The sequence below is a fragment of the Podarcis pityusensis genome (genome assembly GCF_964106645.2).
Source record: "Podarcis pityusensis genome assembly, chromosome: 1".
NCBI lineage: Eukaryota > Metazoa > Chordata > Lepidosauria > Squamata > Lacertidae > Podarcis > Podarcis pityusensis.
In genome coordinates this window covers 133,521,185-133,540,589 of record NC_138028.1, presented here as the reverse complement: position 1 = coordinate 133,540,589, position 19,405 = coordinate 133,521,185, and the positions used below count along the sequence as shown (strand labels likewise).

The 19,405-nt window shown below is 44.7% G+C and overlaps 1 protein-coding gene and 1 long non-coding RNA gene across 3 annotated transcripts in view; one reads left to right on the top strand and one right to left on the bottom strand.

Annotated features, from left to right (window-relative positions):
* The window catches only part of ASB18 (ankyrin repeat and SOCS box containing 18), a 38,198-nt gene that overhangs the window by 5,159 nt on the left and 13,634 nt on the right, over window positions 1-19,405 (top strand). Inside the window, exons 1-2 of one of the 2 annotated variants that reach the window (XM_081018036.1) lie at window positions 5,024-5,348; window positions 9,295-9,562. In XM_081018036.1, the coding sequence (XP_080874162.1) occupies window positions 5,105-5,348; window positions 9,295-9,562 (512 nt within the window). In that variant the 5' untranslated portion in view covers window positions 5,024-5,104. Of the gene's footprint in view, window positions 1-5,023; window positions 5,349-9,294; window positions 9,563-19,405 lie in introns of those variants that run through there. The other variant, XM_081018037.1, reaches the window with a different exon arrangement.
* LOC308485023 lies at window positions 3,107-6,300 on the bottom strand. Its single transcript, XR_013990308.1, has 2 exons — window positions 6,061-6,300; window positions 3,107-3,352 (listed from the first exon to the last, which is right to left on the bottom strand). It is a non-coding gene; the product is annotated as an uncharacterized lncRNA (long non-coding RNA).

The following is a 19,405-nucleotide window of genomic DNA, read 5'->3' as shown; positions in this document are numbered from 1 at the left end:
CCAGATTGATTGGGGGCAGCCAAGGGTGTGTGTGGAATATAGCAGAAAGAAGGTGAAGTTCTTTGCTTTATTCCATCAGAGGCTTACTCAGACAATTTTTTAAAATAAGAGGCCTACGCTTAGACGCACCACCCCAGTCCAGCTGCAGGCGCTCAGTATTCTGTCCACAAGGGAGGTTTGCTAGCCCATTTCCCTTTTTCCTTCTACAAAAACTAACCAATAGAAATGTAATCCTCCAGTGATAGGGAGGAAGAGGGCACTTCCTGCAAAGAAAAGAACATTTAAAATAAGTTTTCAATGGTTTGTGAAATGGTAGGTAATGGTATCCCTGTTGCAGGAGGAAGGGGAAATGTTGCTGCTTTTTGTCATCTTCCTTTTTCTTATGCAAAGCAAGAAGCAGCACCATAAGCCCTTGAGTTGTACAAGAGTAAGTAATCTGCCAATATGGAAACTTTAAAAAAACAACAACCATAAAGGTGATTAAAAAATCAGGCAAGTGAGGTGTGTGTGTTTGCAGGAGTTGTTTCACTCATCACGGAGGATGTCCAGAAGAAGCTATCCAAAATTCTACATAGCAAGGAGAACAATGTATGCCCAAAGATGAAGGAAGACTCGCTGCCAGGGAAACATGATTCCACTACAATAGAAGTGCTAATTGGAGGAAAGCTATCTATATCCCCACATAGAACATGTTAACTTTGCTTTAAAAGAAAGATAATCTGTAGTGGCCTGAAGTTCACAGCAGAGATTTAGAAGTGCTAGCTTACACATACAGAATATCTATTCATTCAAAAGAGTTCTAGATCACTTTTCAAACAGAAGGCTTCCCAAAGCAGTGCATAAAAATGTACACAAGCAGAATACAGTGAAACCTCGGGTTGTATATGCTTCATGTTGAGCGTGTTCAAGTTGTGCTCCGTGGCAACAGAGTGCATTACTTCCGGGTTTCACCGCTCGCACATGCGTAGACGCTCAAAATGACGTCACACGCATGCGCAGAAGCAGCAAAAAGGACGCGCGTGTGCGCAGACGTGCCATCGCTAGTTACGTTTGCTTCTGGATGCGAACGGGGTTCCGGAATGGATCCCGTTCGCATCCCAAGGTACCACTGTATACCATAATACAATTCTCAAACAAAATTTTCCCAAAGAAACAAAAAAACACCGCAAGCCTTTCATTACATTGTATGCACTAAAATGACCACACTAAAAATCCAGATACAGCCATAGACAAGCCATTAAAAACTGCTATAATCATATGTGGATGCGTGGAGGCTGCCTCACTTCACATGGAGTCAAGTTCCACAGCTGCCACTCAGGACAATTGCTGGTTCCTCCTCCTCCTCCCCGAGCTTGGTGGCTGTAGCACTGGTGGGAAACAGAGGGACTGTCCCTGGAAAATGGGGGCCTCTTCTGGAGCAATCCTGCTTTCCTCAGTGGAGTTTCTTCCAGCCTAGCAGAAGCCAACTTGACTTTTTAATCTTCCATGTGCATAGAAAGTCTGGTGTGGAGCTGCTTTGAGACACACAAACCCCCTTCCTCTGCTGCATGCAGGGCTGGACAATGTTGTTGTTGTTTAGTCGTTTAGTCGTGTCCGCCTCTTCGTGACCCCATGGGCCAGAGCACGCCAGGCATTCCTGTCTTCCACTGCTTCCCGCAGTTTGGTCAAACTCATGCTGGTAGCTTCGAGAACACTATCCAACCATCTCATCCTCTGTCGTCCCCTTCTCCTTGTGCCCTCCATCTTTCCCAACATCAGGGTCTTTTCCAGGGATTCTTGTCTTCTCATGAGGTGGCCAAAGTATTGGAGCCTCAGCTTCAGGATCTGTCCTTCCAGTGAGCACTCAGAGCTGATTTCCTTCAGAATGGAGAGGTTTGATCTTCTTGCAGTCCATGGGACTCTCCAGAGTCTCCTCCAGCACCATAATTCAAAAGCATCCATTCTTCGGCGATCAGCCTTCTTTATGGTCCAGCTCTCACTTCTATACATCACTACTGGGAAAACCATAGATTTTACTATACGGACCTTTGTTGGCAAGGTGATGTCTCTGCTTTTTAAGATGCTGTCTAGGTTTGTCATTGCACACCTTTAAATCAGCTCTGAGATTGTCCCCAAGGAAAGAATGTGCATTAAATGTGCATGAATCACTGTCAGATGCCAAATCCACAGCAACTCAATTTCTCCAACAAGATGTAGGTTTGTGATAGCTTAGTCAGTATCGCACAAGACTCTGAGAGCCATGAGTTCAAGCATCACTTCGGGCAAAAGATTCAGCCAGTGTTGCAGGGGGTTGGGATAGATGACCCTCATGGTCCCTTCCAACTCTACAGTTCTATGATTCAAAGATAATTTTTTCAAGTAAATTACATAATTGTCTTATTGCACTCATGAAACAGAGGAGGGATAATCTACTCTAAGTGCTTTTCATCTAAACTGGCTCATCTGTATGAGCCCAGCAAACAGCAAAGAATGCCACACAGGTTGCCAACTTCCAGGCCAGCTTGCCACCATTGTTCCCACTTCCCAGTTATTTAACCACCATTTCCACACATTTCAGCCCAGACACTTCAGTCCTCTCTCTCTCTCTCTCTCTCTTTTTCTCTCTCTCCCTCTCCCTCTCTCTGCCTCATGCAGAGAGGTCATGAAGCACCTTGGGGTGTGACTTGTGCAAAGCACCACTTGGATGAAGATGGCAAGAGATGAATTTGGGTTGCCATTTGCTTTTGCTCCAGCAGACCTTTTGGCTACAATGCAAAAGGGATTGCAGTATCAAAAAGAGGAAATAAGTATTTCAGCAATCTTAAATGTTCAATTTTGTGTTTTGGGCAAATAGCAAATATCCCTAGGGATTGCATCCCAAATAGGCACTAGAAAGCGGGTTGTGAGCGTAACAACTCTTAGCCACTAGTGGATAATCTCAATGCATGAGGAATCCTTCAACTACAGGAGAACCTACTAGAATTCTTCTGCCAAACAACAACTGGCCACTTCTCACCGAGCTAAAGCAAAAGAGCATTTAAGAGCATCATTGTGAAGCAACATTCCACTCTCACTTGTGAGATGTAAAGTGTTAAGTTGTGGGTGAACATATCAGACGACACAGCAATTCTTCAAACAGCTCTTGTTTATTCACAGGCCAGAACAGAACTGAACTGAAGGGTTCAGTCAGCCTGCTTATATAGAGCTCCAGTACAACGTAACTGTAACAACTTTCTAAAACTATCCAATCACTGAACGTCACTTTCGATCCCTTATTTGCATAACTATCTACAGTATCCCCCTGCTGGCCCAGGGTGAGAACTTCAGTACATAACACCAAGCTTCAAGGACCCGTATTTCATAACATTTCCTCCTGCAAATAAAAGGGACCAAGGTGAAAAATGAACTCCTGGGAAAAGAAGTTGACTGGAAAGTAAGGGGGAAAGAGGAGTCAGAGATTAAGGGAAAAGGTAATGACCACAAAGACTTGATAGGGAATTCAAGCTTTGAATGACAGAAAACTCTTCACGATTCAGATTGACAGAGCAGCTAATTCTTTCCTCTATAGTGAGCCCAAGGATGATGCAGACTTTTTATGATTATTTATTGAATTTATATACCACCCTAACGGGAGGTCTCAGGTTGGTTCACAGAACATTTTTTTTTTCATTTTAGGCAGATTCTGGCCTAAGGAATGTTAACTGTAAGCTTTGCAAACACATGCTAAAGGACAGTCGTAATTGATGGCCGACAGCAATGTATGCTGAAAATTTAAAGCATGCCACAATAAACACCTGACATGTTTTGAAAAGGGTATAATTAATTAATTAATTAATTAATTAATTAATATAAGGTTTTAAGTTGGAAACCTTCCTTATTGAAAAGTGTCCTATCTTTTCTAAGGATGCCCTATTCTGCTCTGCAACAAGCTAGGAATCAGCTTACATTTGATACAAAAGACCATAGAAACAGTTGGGACCCGAATGTTTGAGATTCAATGCAGGAAACTCCTATATGGCTGATGACCGTCCAATCCCTGCTTTAAAACTTTCAAGGAAGGAGAGTCCATCACCTGCTGAGGGAGACCCCTGAATTATTTCTCTTATTTATTATGATAATTTCTAGATTTGCAGATGTACTGCTGTGGGGATGTGTTGAGGCATTTCTAATTACACACCCTATTGGCAAAAGTTAGCCCCTGGTTGTGATATCAGGTACTTCTTGCATGTAAACAGCTTTGTTGCCGAGCCCTAGGCACAGCCCTGGGCACAGACAGGAGTTAAGCATCTCCTGTTTCTGGCTTGTCCCCTGTGTGCCCTTCAGTCAGTGAGTTTAGGGACTGATCCTACTTCTAGAGTCAAATGTTAGTCTAGTCACCACCGGCACCACCATAGTAACCTAGCTGAAAGCAATGGGGAAATTGTCATGAACCTTAAACACAGATGGATTCTATTGCATTGGCTTCTAGTCCCTAGGAATTAGTTTCTGCAGCATAAAAAAGGGCTAACAGATTCAAATTTGCTCAGTGAAAAATGCTATGACAGTTTAATGCAATAAAGAAAGTCAATATTTTATGGCATTGTACATGACCAGGATATTGTATATCCTAATCACAGAACTGTATTTCATGGTGATGGCATGGAAAGAAAACCTGGTGCTGAAAATCATGTGGATAAGCAGATGATAAAAATTTGAAATGCAAGAGATCCCAAAGCATGCAAACCATTACATGTCATCTGGACTAAAATAGGCTAACATCAATTATAGGGAAAAACCTCACTGTGGATGAGAATGTTTCCTTGCCAAGATCATGCTTGGAATTAAAATATCTCCATGCAGGAATTCCAGCACAAGCCGTCTTGTGAATATTTGACCTTGTCAAGCTATATTTATTTCCACATGTAATCTCAGTAGTAAAGTGGCTGTTATTGTAGCCACCCACCCACCCACCCACGTGACTTTAATTGTATCAAGTAACAATTAGCACCAGATTTAAATACAAGCAATGTCAGAGCCCTAACTAGAATTTAATTGGGCAGCACAAACAGAGTCACACAAACCATAAGACCTCCGTAATCTGCACAACAAGGTTCTGGACTAAAATTAGCTGCAGATTAGCTGCACAATGGAAGAGGTGCCAGGACCTGCTGTAGACAAGCTGCAGATCTTTGAGCCAGGAGGATCCAGATGCAAGCTGAAGACTCGCCATGCCCCTCTGGACAAATACTTTGAGGCTCTGGTCACAGGAAACCTCAAGAAGCTCAAAGCTCTGGTCGATCAGTATTACGAAGATGTCAATGTGGTCTTTGAGATCAGTAAAAATGAGCTGGAATGGCAGGTGAAAAAGAAAGCTGCTTATGGACTGTCAGGTACTCTAGATTTCAAGGACCACTTTCAAACTTAAACAGGTATTATTTACTAATCCAAATTAAGGCAAGTGGTGCTTTTAAAAAAGTGTTCTCTTATTTGTGGCTATCCAGTTGCTCCCAAAGTTTGTGCGCAGGGTTGGTTCCTTCCCTCCCTCTGTCCCTCCCAGCAGCTCTTTCACGTGGGTCAGCAAGGGTCTTTGGCTAGTATCGTAGAACGCTGTCAGCAGTGAACAGGCTTGTGGGCTTACTATCACCATATGTTTCTAGACCTGGATGGGCTAATGGAAACTGAGCAAGGTGGCAATGGCGATGTGCTAATCTGGTCTAAGGAGCAGGACTGACCCTCTTTGAAGAGGATCCAGATGTGTCCAGTATTGTTAGCATCATAGAAAGTCTCAGCAAGCAGTTCGGGGTTCTTGGGTTGGGATTCCCACTGATGCCACAGACCAAGTGAAAGGGGTTGAGCAGCCCCTCACTTTCCTCCTCCTCAGGTTCGTGCTTACCTTCCAGTCAGCCAGCCGTGCTCCAAGGGAATCCTCCTTGATCTGATCACCTCAGGCTCATCAGTGCTGTCTCCCAGGTGAGCCCCCCCCCCCCCCGCCGGCCACATTTCCTGTTTTCTCCCCAGCTCATTCATGGCTGCCATAACTTTCGAAGGTAGGGAGCACAACTCCCTCACCTGGCAATGGAGCCAGTGCTTCTCTCATATCACCTTGGGCAGTGTGTAGGATTGCAACTCTGTAGTCATGTTGAGCAGCTCCTGCTGCAGCCCCTCAGTCCTCTGCTGTCCTCCCAGGCCTCTGCTCCCATCTCTCCCCACATGGTGAAAGGACAGGTCTATGTGACACAGTCTGGTGCAAAAGCTCTGCACATCGCCCTGCTGTAGGGACTGTTTGGTGATGGTGGGGGCTGCCTGCAGGGGTGGTGGAAGAGGAGCAGGACTGTTTCCCAGTATAGGCAGAGCTGCCACCCTTTCTCCCCTCCTGCACATTTCCTCGTTTTACCCTTTCTGCCTGCTGTTCTGTGTGGGGTGCTCACAGGTAAAGGTGCTGCTGAATGTTCTCTGTGAACCTTGGTCATGCAGTCTCATCCAGCATCCTTACTGCTGATCTCTCCCTGGCTGCCTTGTGTATAATGCAAGGAACAGAAAAGAATGAACCTTCTTGCCTCCTGCTAAGGCCATCTCTGACTTATGTTTGTTTGCTCAGTAGGTCAGGCAGAGTCTTCTTGGAGTCCCTGTATTTGCTTGAACAGCTGCGGAAGCAGGTCTCCAGCTCTGCTATGTGATAGCAATGTAGAAAATATAAATATCCTGTTAGCCAGGCAGAATGAAATAGTGTTCCTAATTTATTTGATTGGCTGGAATGGTTTAGCAAGGAAAAACTTCTTGATAGATGGTGGGATTACCAAATATAGAAATCTCTACACAAAGCTTTTTATTTGGTCTGTTTGTGTATCATGATTCATCCTAGGGCTGAGCCAAAACAGGCAACTTCTTTCCTCCAAATTCTTGATCAGTATTGAAAGATATCCATCAGAAGTTTTCAGTTTTTAACGCTGACCCTAATTGGCAAGGATTGCCCACATGATTTATACAGGAAGCTTTGCCCTCACTCTAAATAGGCTTCACCTGCCCTTAGTAATATCAGAATATAGTTATATTGGTTCATTTGAGGAGGGGGAGTGGCTGTCATCCATAGTGGACAGCCATGAAAGGGGTAGAATTAAGCGGTTTAGAGGGAATAACAAAATAATTGCTTTAAAACTGAAAGGTAAACCTGTAGAACCAAAAATGAAAAAGGGGGGGGGGGACAGAAACGAGTAAGATTTGCACAAAAGATCTCTCCCTGCAGTGGGAAAGGACCCCATTCTGTGCTAGCAGCATTTTGACCAGGGCCCCAGGATAAACATTTTAGTGTTGTCTCTTCAAAAGCAATGTAAGCCTCGTTAGCTCATTGTCTAGCGGTTGGGTGACCAGTATGTTGCACATGCTTGGACTTCAATAGGCTGCATATTTGCTTTAAATGCAGCGGAGCAATTAGCACAAAGTCTTTTCCAAAGTTTCTCAGCAAAGTTTCTATAGCTTGTTACCGGCATAATATCGATTTGTTCCTTCATGACAAGAAGGCACCTCTGTGTGCCATGTGAAATCCAGGCCACTGATGTGTATTCACTGGGGACTTCTTTTTATTGTTGCTTGCTTTTTATATCCACCCTGACTCGTATGGGCTAACCCCCAGCCCCGCATGTTGTCGGAGGGGGGAGAGTGTAATGTGTCACTGTCATATCCAGCAAGGGCACTTGGCAGCATTTGCAGAACGAAGGAAAGTATTGAAATGGTTGACTGTGAGGTGCCAGTGATCCTTTTCAATAGCAAGATCCATTTCCCTTGGCTGAAGTTTTCCCCAGTCCCTTTTCCACACGTTGTCAGGAGAACCAGGAGATATTGCTGTCTTTTTCACTTATGTACCTTCCAGTTGTGTAACAGTTACATTTTCTGTGCTGCTTAAAAGGATTGCATGTTGATGTCCTGATGCCCTCTTCTCCCCCCTCCCCCCAATCCACTATATATATATATATATATATATATATATATATATATATATAGTAGCCTCTAGCACTACTAGAAGGAAAGTTATAAAGCAAAATGTGTGGGCATCCTTCTACATTTCTGTGAGATCAGCCAAACTGACTGCTCCTGTCTTTTCTGTCAGTGTTTTTTGCCAATGAGTAATGTCAGAACTTTGATTCATGACTGCGTTATTTGGAGAATCACTGTAGTCCCAAAAAGCAGCTGTTGTCCCCTCCACTTTAGTGCACTTCCCCTTCCTGCTTCTGTTTCATTTTCTAGTCCTTGGAATTGTTATAGTTCTAATCTAAAGACCCTAAATTTCCCCTTTGTTCTTTGTTTGTTCCTAACAAACCAAGACGCATCTTTCCTTTAGGATAAATGATTTATTTACACACACACACACCCCATAGCCTTGCACTCAAACAGACAGCAAGCTGCACACCCTCCCCCCCCTCCAGCTGAATCCCTCTTAACTCCAACCTGCTGCTTTAAACCCTCAGCTTTTATCCCCTGAGGGAGGGAGGGAGGAAGCCTTTTCCATGTGCCCTTTCCACACCTAGCCCCTTTGATGAACTTCCTAATTGTTTACCCCTCCTTCCAAGGAAACTTGCCAGAGTTAATTAGTGCCTAACTCATGTTGATTTCCTAGATTAAGGAGGGGGTCATAAATTGGGACGCTGACCTGACTTAATTAGCTTTCACTATGCCAATAGCATAGTGGACACAGGTGGCGCTGTGGGTTAAACCACAGAGCCTAGGACTTGCTGATTAGGAGGTCAGCGGTTCGAATCCCCGTGACAGGGTGAGCTCCTGTTGCTCGGTCCCTGCTCCTGCCAACCAGCAGTACGAAAGCATGTCAAAGTGCAAGTAGATAAATAGGTACCGCTCCGGCAGGAAGGTAAACAGCGTTTCCGTGCGCTGCTCTGGTTCGCCGGAAGTGGCTTAATCATGCTGGCCACATGACCTGGAAGCTGTACGCCGGCTCCCTCGGCCAATAAAGCGAGATGAGCTCTGCAACCCCAGAGTCAGTCAAGACTGGACCTAATGGTCAGGGGTCCCTTTACCTTTACCTTATGCCAATAGCAGAGGCTTTTCCGTGGGGCCACCCCACCTTTGCTACACCCTAATACACACTTGGGTCTGCCTACAGTAGAGATGAGCCTGGCTATTCCCCAATTCTAACATCTCCGCCTTCATTCAGGGTGTCTTGCACCCACAGAATCATAACAATAAGGAACATTAACATTCTCATACAAACACCTGCAATCTCTGTACATTCAGAGACATGGAAAAACCCCAAATCTCAGCCCCAAGCCCATCCTTGCTCTTCCTTTCTGTTTCTCTTCTCCCGCCCACCATCCCTGTCTGCTCCAGGCCTGTGGTCTCTGGAATACAAGAGGGACCTGACCAACCCACTCTGCATCTCGGCCATCCACGGACACACTGCCTGCCTTCGCCACCTGCTCTTCTGGCGAGCAGACCCAAACGGAGCTCCAGGAGGACGGAGCGCCCTGCATGAAGCCTGCCAGAGGGGCAACAGAGAATGCGCAGAGTTGCTCCTGGAACACAAGGCTAATCCCAATCTTCTGAGTGATGATGGGCAAGCACCTTTGCACCTGTGCACCAGCCAGAACACCTTAGGGTAAGGAGCAAGATGTTTGGGCAAGACTCTAGTCCTTCCACAGATTCATTCTGACATCTTTAATAATAATAATAATAATAATAATTTTTATTTATACCCCGCCCTCCCCAGCCAAGGCCGGGCTCAGAGCGGCTTACAAGCAATAATAAAAACAAGTTACATGATTGCAACTTAAAAACAAAATTAAAAATACAGCATTAAAATATTGAAATATTAAAATGTAGCCTCATCGCAGGAGGAGAAGGAAAAGAAAAAAGAAAGAGAGGGAGGGAATCAAACTGGCTCCAAGCCAAAGGCCAGGCGGAACAACTCTGTCTTACAGGCCCTGCGGAAAGAAATCAGATCCTGCAGGGCCCTGATCTCATGAGGCAGAGAGTTCCACCAGACCAGAGCCTTTAGGCCTCAGAATTAGATTTAGGGATAAAACCTGTGTTTATTTCTTGGCTCCTTATTGTTTCACATTAGCAAAGTGGCATACAAGATTGAAACCATGAAATTCAATAAAAACAAAGATAAAAATCAGCGAACAGAAAACAACACAATAAATAGTTTGAAGTAAACACATGAAAATACCTGCCTAAACAAAGATGTCTTGAGTAAGTGTTGGAAACCTAGTATTATCAGCACTGATTTGACATCGAAAGGAAGAGACTCCAGAGGGCTGGCACTGCAACACTAAAGGCCCTGCTCCAAGGGACCGGGGTGTAAATTCTGCCACCAATAGGGACATGTGCATGATCAGGAAGCAGGGCATTTCTTAAAATATAAAGTGCAGGGGAAATTCCCCACCCCACCCTGTCCTCTTGAATTCATTTGGCCCAGTAAACTCAAAACTCTCCTCAAAGTCTTTCCTTTTTATTGTGCTTGGACCTAGTTTACATTTGGGGAAAACAAAATGTGCCCGGGACCATGGCCCCCAATCCTCCCCCCTGCTACACCACTAAAGAATGCAGAGCATCTTCAGTCAGTCCCAAGCTCTTCTTTTTAAATGTATGCTTCTTATTTTAATTTGTGGTGCCTGTTGCTTTTATGCCGTTTTTAAATGTTGAGATGTTGCCTGCTGAGGATAAGGACTCTACTTACAATGGCAGCCCGACTCACTCACTCTTCTTTGAAGAAATTAGAAGGCTCATTGGCCTGAAGAAGACATGGGAGCATGCTATAGCCTAGAGGCTTTTAACATATCTCTTTTGGGCAAGGAAGGGGCATTCTGCGCGTGTTCATGCCCTTTATTTTTGAGACGCATAGTTCCAAATCATACCTGCCTCTGCTCAGATCTGTATGAAGATGATGGGGGTGACCTGGAGTAGTTGGTCTTCATGTACATTTTTCTTCTCTGGAAGCTAATTGGCAGGATTCTCATCTTTACCCTCTCCCTGCCCCACAAACCAGGCCACTAGGTGGTAGAGTGTTGAGATGGGACCATTTTCTAGAATTTCTTCGCACCTAGACTCTTATCTAAAATTGTGTGGCATACTTCCAAGGTAAAGGTAAAGGGACCCCTGACCATTAGGTCCAGTCGTGAATGACTCTGGGGTTGCGACACTCATCTCGCTTTATTGGCCGTGGGAGCCGGCGTACAGCTTCCGGGTCATGTGGCCAGCATGACTAAGCCGCTTCTGGCAAACCAGAGCAGCCCACAGAAACGCCGTTTACCTTCCTGCTGGAGCGGTACCTATTTATCTACTTGCACTTCGTGCTTTCGAACTGCTAGGTTGGCAGGAGCAGGGACCGAGCAACGGGAGCTCACCCCGTCGCGGGGATTCGAACCGCCGACCTTCTGATCGGCAAGCCCAAGAGGCTCAGTGGTTTAACCCACAGCGCCACCTGCGTCCCGTGTGAGGGCGTGCTATTTTGCACCCAGGGCCGCTCCCCCTTGGCCCTCCCACACTATGCCACTGAGCGGGGGGGGGGGAATAATCTTTTTTTCCATAGTTCTGGAAATTTATGGGGTCCTTTGCCAGCACCTTTAACTGAAGAAGGAAGCACGTGAGCAGGGCAAATAATTTCTGAAGTGCCACAACCCTCACACTGAGTCTTTGCCAGCTGTCACCTTTCATTTTATTCATTTACTTTATTTCATTAAATTTGTACACTGCTTGATTGTAACAAAAACCGTCAAGGCAGTTAACAAAAAGATAAAACCAATTCACAACAACATTTCTAAGCCATTGTGTAGGGCCATAGCTTCTGGCATGGTGCAGAAACGTCTAAAATTTCTTTTGAAATTTTAATAAATATCATTTAAAAAAAAAAAAAAAGAAACGTCTGGCAGAAATGTTACAACTCTCACCACACTCAATGCAAACTGAAAGAATTGTGTCCCCACATAATCTTATAGTAGATGACACATGAGCAAGTATGACAACATAGATAGTTAATGCACAGCTAAACATAGCTCTGAATGGGATTGGCACAGCCTATTGTGATCCCGGCCTGCTGTTGTCCACTTTCTTTGAATCCAAGACAGAAGAAAACAGCCTGCTCCAAAGAGTTAGGCTGAGCAGAATTTTTTTAAAAAATAAATAAATTCAGAGTTCTGGCCATTTAAAATTATATTTTAAATGCCATATTTTTTTTAAATTACAATAATTTATCATTAAAATACATGATTTGTGGCTGTTATGAGTTGTGGGTAGAGGGGTAGGCTGTACCCTTCTTATTCCTGGGTCTAGTAAGGGTTAAAATCTAAGCAAGGATTCAGCTTCCTGGACTAGCCAGGCTAGCTTCTGGGATGAGGTAATGGCCTAAGTAGGAGTCATTAAGGTAACAAAGGAAGTGCCCCATCCCTCAACTCGCTGGTAGTTAGAAAGACAAAGACAGAGTTGAGAGTTGATTGTTGTGAGCCAGGAGTTGGAAGGTGGGCAGCTGAGAAACAGAGCTATGCCTGATTTCTGCTGCAATCCAAGGCTGTGGCTATGGGAGAAGCAAGTCCTTCTTGCTTAGCTGTCAACTTTCCCCTTGTCTTGCGAGGAATCCTATTCGGAATAAGGGAATTTCCCTTAAAAAAGGGGAACGTTGACAGCTGGCGTATCTTTGCTGGTGGAATGGCTCTGCTGGCATGATTCCCTCTATCTGTGAGCTGAGGGAATTCTGTCAGTGCATTTGCCATGCTTAGTGATGTTTCTCATGTTGTGTCGATGTGACATAAATTTCTCAAGCCTCTCAGTCGGTATTGCTCCAGTACAGGCTTGCACCCTCAAACAGGCTAAATATTTCCTAGTAAGTGTTGTAGGATTTGTGATATTAATGCATGAAAATTGCTTAGAAGTGGTATGCCGTGTGTGTATGTATGTATGTAAAGGTAAAGGGACCCCTGACCGTTAGGTCCAGTCACAGACGACTCTGGGGTTGCTGCGCTCATCTCGCTCTATAGGCCGAGGGAGCCAGTGTACAACTTCTGGGTCATGTGGCCAGCATGACTAAGCCACTTCTGGCGAACCAGAGCAGCGCACGGAAACGCCGTTTACCTTCCCGCTGGAGCGGTACCTATTTATCTACTTGCACTTTGACGTGCTTTCGAACTGCAAGGTTGGCAGGAGCAGGGACCGATCAACGGGAGCTCACCCTGTCGCGGGGATTCAAACCGCCAACCTTCTGATCGGCAAGCCCTAGGCTCTGCGGTTTAGACCACAGCGCCACCTGCGTCCCTTGTATGTATGTATGTATGTATGTATGAATAAATAAATAAATAAATAAATAAATGAAAAGCTCACCATTAACTACCAGTAGGTATTATGACTGGTTGAAATTTTTCTTCTGCTGAGTGAAGTCAAGTAACCTACCACAATTCAACTAGAGATGTTTGCTTTGTTATGCTGCTGCAGGACTCCTATGTATCCCATACAACAGCACTAGCGCCAAAGAACTTCAGATCCAGATTTCTCAGATATTTTGTATTCTTGAGTCTCTCTGCACACCAAAAGGCGACTTAGGTCCGCTAGAGATTGGTGCTCCACATGTTAGCAAACAGGACAAATTAAAATACTGTCCTAGAAATGGAATGAATTCGGGCAGCTGATTTCTAGCAGAAGAGCTGGCAAAAGGAAACAGTTGATTTGCATTCTCACCCCTCACCCACCAAGGCATTTTGAGTTTAGATGCCAAGTTCCTTTTTAGAATGTAGTCACCTCACCTACTGTTGTTGCATCCTGTACCTTAAGGACATTTGAAGAAGTCTGGCCCGGACTTCTTGCTTTTGAAAAGTGCAGGGTGGACAGAATCCTGCATTCTATCTATGTTACTGGAGTTTTCCGCATGTCCCTATGTCTGTCCAGCTGTGACATCATATTTTATACAAATGCCAAGGGGCAGCACTTGAACTGCCGCCCTATAAGCCACGCACATCACAGATGCAATGTTGAAAGAACGGAGCCAGCCCTAAGCCCTTGAATATTATGGCTTTATAATGGAAATGCTGCCAGAGCCTTAACTACAGCAGCACAACTGGATACCTCTACAATAACTAAGCCATCTACTTGGAAGGATCAAAAATTAACAGACATTTCAGATGGGATTCGACCACTGCTTCTCAATTGCAGAGAGTTGTGCTAAAGTTAGATAGTGAGGAGGTCAAGCTTTGGGTAACAAACATTTTCTCTTTGATTAGGGGAAACTACTTCTGCTGATTTTTTTCCCAGGTAACGGATTGAAGGTCATCCCTAATTTTTTACTGACAATAAAGAGCAGGTCATTGACCTACATAGGGAGCTATTTTATTTGGCTCCCTCTTTGTAACAATGGCCTGAACACCTATGTGTCAGGTTCTTCTGTGTTCCCATATTCACCATGGGGGCAGGACTTAAAACCTTTGAGCCTCTCAGTGACTGGGATAAAAAAAAACTATCTGGGCTTCCTTCCAACCATTTCAACTTTCACAATCCATGAGAATTCAACCAAAAAAAGGAAAAGAAAGATGTAGGAGCTTTAATCTAGAAGCTTTTTGAAGCCCCCCCCCTTTTTTTTTTTTTAAAGTTCCAGCAAAGTTCATTTCTATCTTCTTCACTTTGGGAGCCATGCATGCCAACTTCGCCCTATTTAGTTGAGTTCCTCTCCTTGACCTTCTTTTTATAGTAGTGATAATTAACATGGTGGGGTAAGAGGAGTCTACAAATTCACTGCACTCCCTTTGCTAAAGCTGGGATGATTAAAAAAAGGAGAATCGTGCAGGCTTTTGTAGAAACTAGAATTGAGGAGGAGAAACCCGTCTTTGTTTCTATACTTTGGCCATGCCACAGGGTTAAAAATAAGATACAATACAAATACAGGGTCTCTGAGTCAGGGTTAAGTCCAAAAAGGGCACTCTCTTAACAAAACACCGGGGAAGCTGTCATAGGCTTTAGAGCAGAAGTATAAAAGTCAGAAGGAAAATTAATGGCCCGTTGATTTCATTCAGGTGGTGGTAAATGCAAGTATTTTGAAATGAGTGTGGTATTCCATGTCAATCTGAGCAGGAATCTCATTTGCAGACGACAATTGTGCCCTGTCCAGATAGCTGTCTTTTGAAAATTATGCTCTGGAACAGGCATAGGCAAACTCGGCCCTCCAGATGTTTTGGGACTACAACTCCCATCATCCCTAGCTAACAGGACCAGTGGTCAGGGATGATGGGAATTGTAGTCCCAAAACATCTGGAGGGCCAAGTTTGCCTATGCCTGCCCTGGAACATAAATTAACTATAGGTCTGATGTTGTACTAAACCTGTTCTTATTTTAACTTGTCCTAGCCAGCCACCTGCCCTCCAAAAACTGTTTTAGTACAGAAATAAATTCTCTTATATTTATCTTATTACTACAACTGTAGGACCTCTTGAATGTGGAGAAAGGGGGGTGGCCTATTTCTTGAATAAACAGTGCTGACACATGGCAGGAAATGCCTTGCTTGAGTTGCCACAGAGTCTCAGTGTAGCTTGTGATGCTCAGCTCCTATGCCTGTTGAGTATAAGCAAGAAATGTTCAGTTTTTCCTATTTATTTATTTTCTAGCAGAAGCAGCAGCACAAAGTTAGGTGCCCATCTGTTGAGATTCCTGCATTGCAGGGGGTTGGACTAGATGGCCCTCGGGGTCCCTTCCAACTCTATGAGTCTTTGGTCCTATGAATAGCAGTACTCTTCTTTTTACATCTATGGCTGAAATCAGAAGCACATTTAGCAGGAAAAAAGGGTTCACTGAACTCAGTGAGACTTCCCTGAAAACATGCATAGGCTCAGGCTGCAAGTTTTATTTTAAATACACCCTAGCCCCTCCTGGCCTTTCAACAGAGCAGGCTGAAATCCAGCGCGAGTGCCCCTGCCACAATGGAGTATCTGTGTGCTAAGTTCTACATAGTTATGCTGACCATAACTATGGTGCAGACAAAAGACATTGCCCAAATATCAGATAGTTTCCTCCCAAGAGATGATCAAGTGTTCAAATAACAATGTAAAGTCCAGCAAATGCTACATTTCTGCAGCATTCTTTTGTAATTCCTCCTTCAAATGGTTGTTTACTGCCTGAATGATGAAGAGGCATCATCAGGAGTCAGGTTTGTTTTGTTGTGGTCTGCAGTCCATGGTTTATCTTATCACAGGCAGCAGATGCAGCGACGGAGGAAGCTGCTCGGGCACCTGCAACGGCGTGCCCAGGAGCGAGGCCACCTCTGGGGTCTGCCTGCCTCCTCCCACTCAGCCGCCCTATAGCTGGGGGGAGGCAGTGGGTGAACCATTTGGGCAGCATGCAGCCTGCGCACGCCCAAGCCACCGCTTCTCTCCCAAGAGAAACATGGAGCTTGGGCGTCCTGCAGGCCCTGCGGTGAGTGCTGACTGGCATTTTGTCACCCCCCCTCAGTGGAGACACCCGGGGTGGCCCACACCCACTGCACCCCCCTTCCTCCGCCCCTGAGCAGATGAAGTGATAAATCTATTTCTGGGTGACACCAGGCTGCAAGCAAGGATTCACAGGACTGTATCTTCTTTGGGGGGGCTGCATGGTTGTGAGCTTGGAGGGTTGAACAGGAGAAGGGGCTATTGGGGTTGGCATCACTGCAATGTTTTAAGCATCAGTGGTAGAGTTGGCCAGACACAGTTTCTGTTTGGGAAATTAGAGGAAGAGAGAGAAGCATACAAATCTAGCAGATCAGGGAGAAGGCCGTGCTAGAACACTTTCCTCTGACATCTAGGCTTTGGTGTGAGGGAGTTTTTGAATTATTTAAATTTTTGTATGTGAGCCTTCTTTCTTACTGTTCCTGACTTACTTAATAGTTGGTGGGCACTCAGACCATGTCTCAGTTTCTGAACATTTGGCAAGTCTCTCTCTGGAAAGAGTTCTGGACGTGACTGTCCCACATGGGGACAAGGAGCCAGCAGTTGCCAGTCCTTGAGTGTGTGTACCTGAGGAGGCAGCCAGGAGTTATGGGGACAGAGCACCATTAATTCACTCTGCCTAAATCCCACATGTATAGATGATATTTCCAGTATGCTAGGCATACAGTGCTGAAGAGGAAAGAATCCAGGATGGTCTGCCAGATCTCTTATATCCCAAATCTGTAAGTGTCTAGAAATAGCATATGCAGAGCAAACTTTCCGGTAAACAATGTCCTCCCCCACCTGCTCCGTTCCCGGTTCTCCCTCTCCTGCTGGCCGTGTTAGTGCATTCCATCCACGTCTGTTTTCAAGGCTATTTTTATCTTAATAAGGTTGGTTACTTAAGATAAAACGGAAGGCGCCCCTTGCTGTTCAGGAGGCACCCTGCAGAGCCTCCGGGGAGCTCACCATCCAAGGCGGTGCATTCGCCTCTAGGCTTCTTTTTTATCACCACCTCTCCGTTAATTACGTGGAACAGCAGAAAAAGGGGTTCAAGAGGTGAATGCAGGGCTGGACCCTTTAGGGCTGCTGTGTGACAGTGAGTGTCTGCCAGCGAGTGAAGGAGGAGGCCAGGAGGCATAGTCAGCTGTCTGGTAGGACCAAAGGGCACCGTGGTGTGTCCATACACTTCTCAAATAATATACTTCTGTAGCAGGCACACACGCCGCTTTCCTTTACCTCAGCAGCCAGAACTGAGGATATATACCATTGCAAATATTTTAAGTAGACACCTTTGGGAGAAAGTCTAGTCCCATAGCCTTTATAAAATGCAATTTAACATTTCCCATAAAGTAGAAGTGAAGGGGAAGCTCTTATCAGAGAAACAAAGGATGAAAAACATCCCCCTTTGACCCCAAAAGTCAGGGTCTGCGTGCACAGCCCTCCTCCACTCCAGCCCCAGACACTTGCAGTGCAATAACTACATTCAGTTCTGTCCTCATAAGTCGTCATTTGCTTTGATTTCACCAGCAGCAATAGGTTATGCCATGTTCCTAAAACAATTGCCTACACAGAGGTGTGAACGTGCTAAACAACATAGCAGTCTTTGATTCCTTGGCAGTTTATCTTCTTGTTGCTACCAATAAAGGCCTACCTGAAAAGATACTAAAGCAAATATTCACATAGTCATTTTCTTTTGCAATATCAGATTCATTGTAGCATCCTTTTTTTTACCTAATGAAGAGCTTTGTAGAATTAAAAACCTTGCAAATTTTCCTGCATCAGATTATCTTGAAAGGTACCATGCAATTTCTTATATGCCTGTCATTAAGACTACACCCTAGTCAGTCTATGTGTAAATGATGCCCCTCCCTTTGCCAGTGTTCCTCGACTTTACAAAATCTTTGGGTTAGGTAAGAGGATTGGAAAGGCTCCTTGGAGGGGCTTTGTTGCCAGCTCTTCTTCCACCTGCTGGAAGATTTGACCTTGCTGTGTGACTGTGCCAACCATTTCATGAGTAGCAATGTCAACATCTCAAAGCAAAGCAACAGTCATTTTGATTCATTTAGACTAGCTTATCACATTAATTTACTTGCACTAAAAACATTGCTGTGGACTGTTTTATCTCTAAGCCTCTTCTGTTTGTCAGAAGGTATTTTAAGCAGCGAATGTAAAATAATATTGTGAAGACAGAAGGTGTCCCACATCATTGTTCAAAGCTTTGTCACATTCTACTGCCTTAATGCTTTGGAAGTGATTCAGATCTGTGCATGCTTGCTCAGAAATAAATTCCACTGGTAAGTAGAACTTCCTTCCAGGTAAATATGTTTAGGAATGAGGTATTCATAAAGGAGGAGACCCCATACTACAGAAAAATGGATGTGCACTGTATATCCACCAGCCCAGCCCCCAGCTTCTACAAAAGGACTCTTAAACCCAGAACAGATTTTAGGCAAGTTCCATGTACATACGTATGTATGCATTGATTGGCTGGTTGCACTAATATACCAAATTTTACCAAATGGTCCCAGGGCAGGTTGCAAAAATATAGTGTACTCATACTATCCGTCAACTCCAAGTACATGCATGGATCTCTGATTAATTTTTTATTCACCTGCAGAAAATTATGGGAGAAACTTTGGGGTGGGGGGCTTTATCTACTAGGGTCTCTCTGTCTGGTGCCTGCATGAGCATGTGACTGGCAACAGGGAGCTGGGAGACCATGGCACAAGAATGGAAATAGTTCTCACAAAGTGGCTTGCTGATTGCTGCTAGTTATGTGCTAGCTAACCCGATCCTTCAAGCAAATGGGAACTACATAAAGAAATCTCTGCAAATGTCATAGCCAGGGGGGCAGAGGAGGCCCCCCATAATTAAGTACAGACGTACCTTGGTTTTCGAACAGCTTAGTTCTCGAACGTTTTGGCTCCTGAACGTCGCAAACCCGGAAGTGACTGTTTTGGTTTGAGAACTATTTTTGGAAGCCAAACGTCCGGCGGGACTTCCACAGCTTCCGATTGGCTGCAGCAGCTTCCTGCAGCTAATCAGAAGCCGCACTTTGGTTT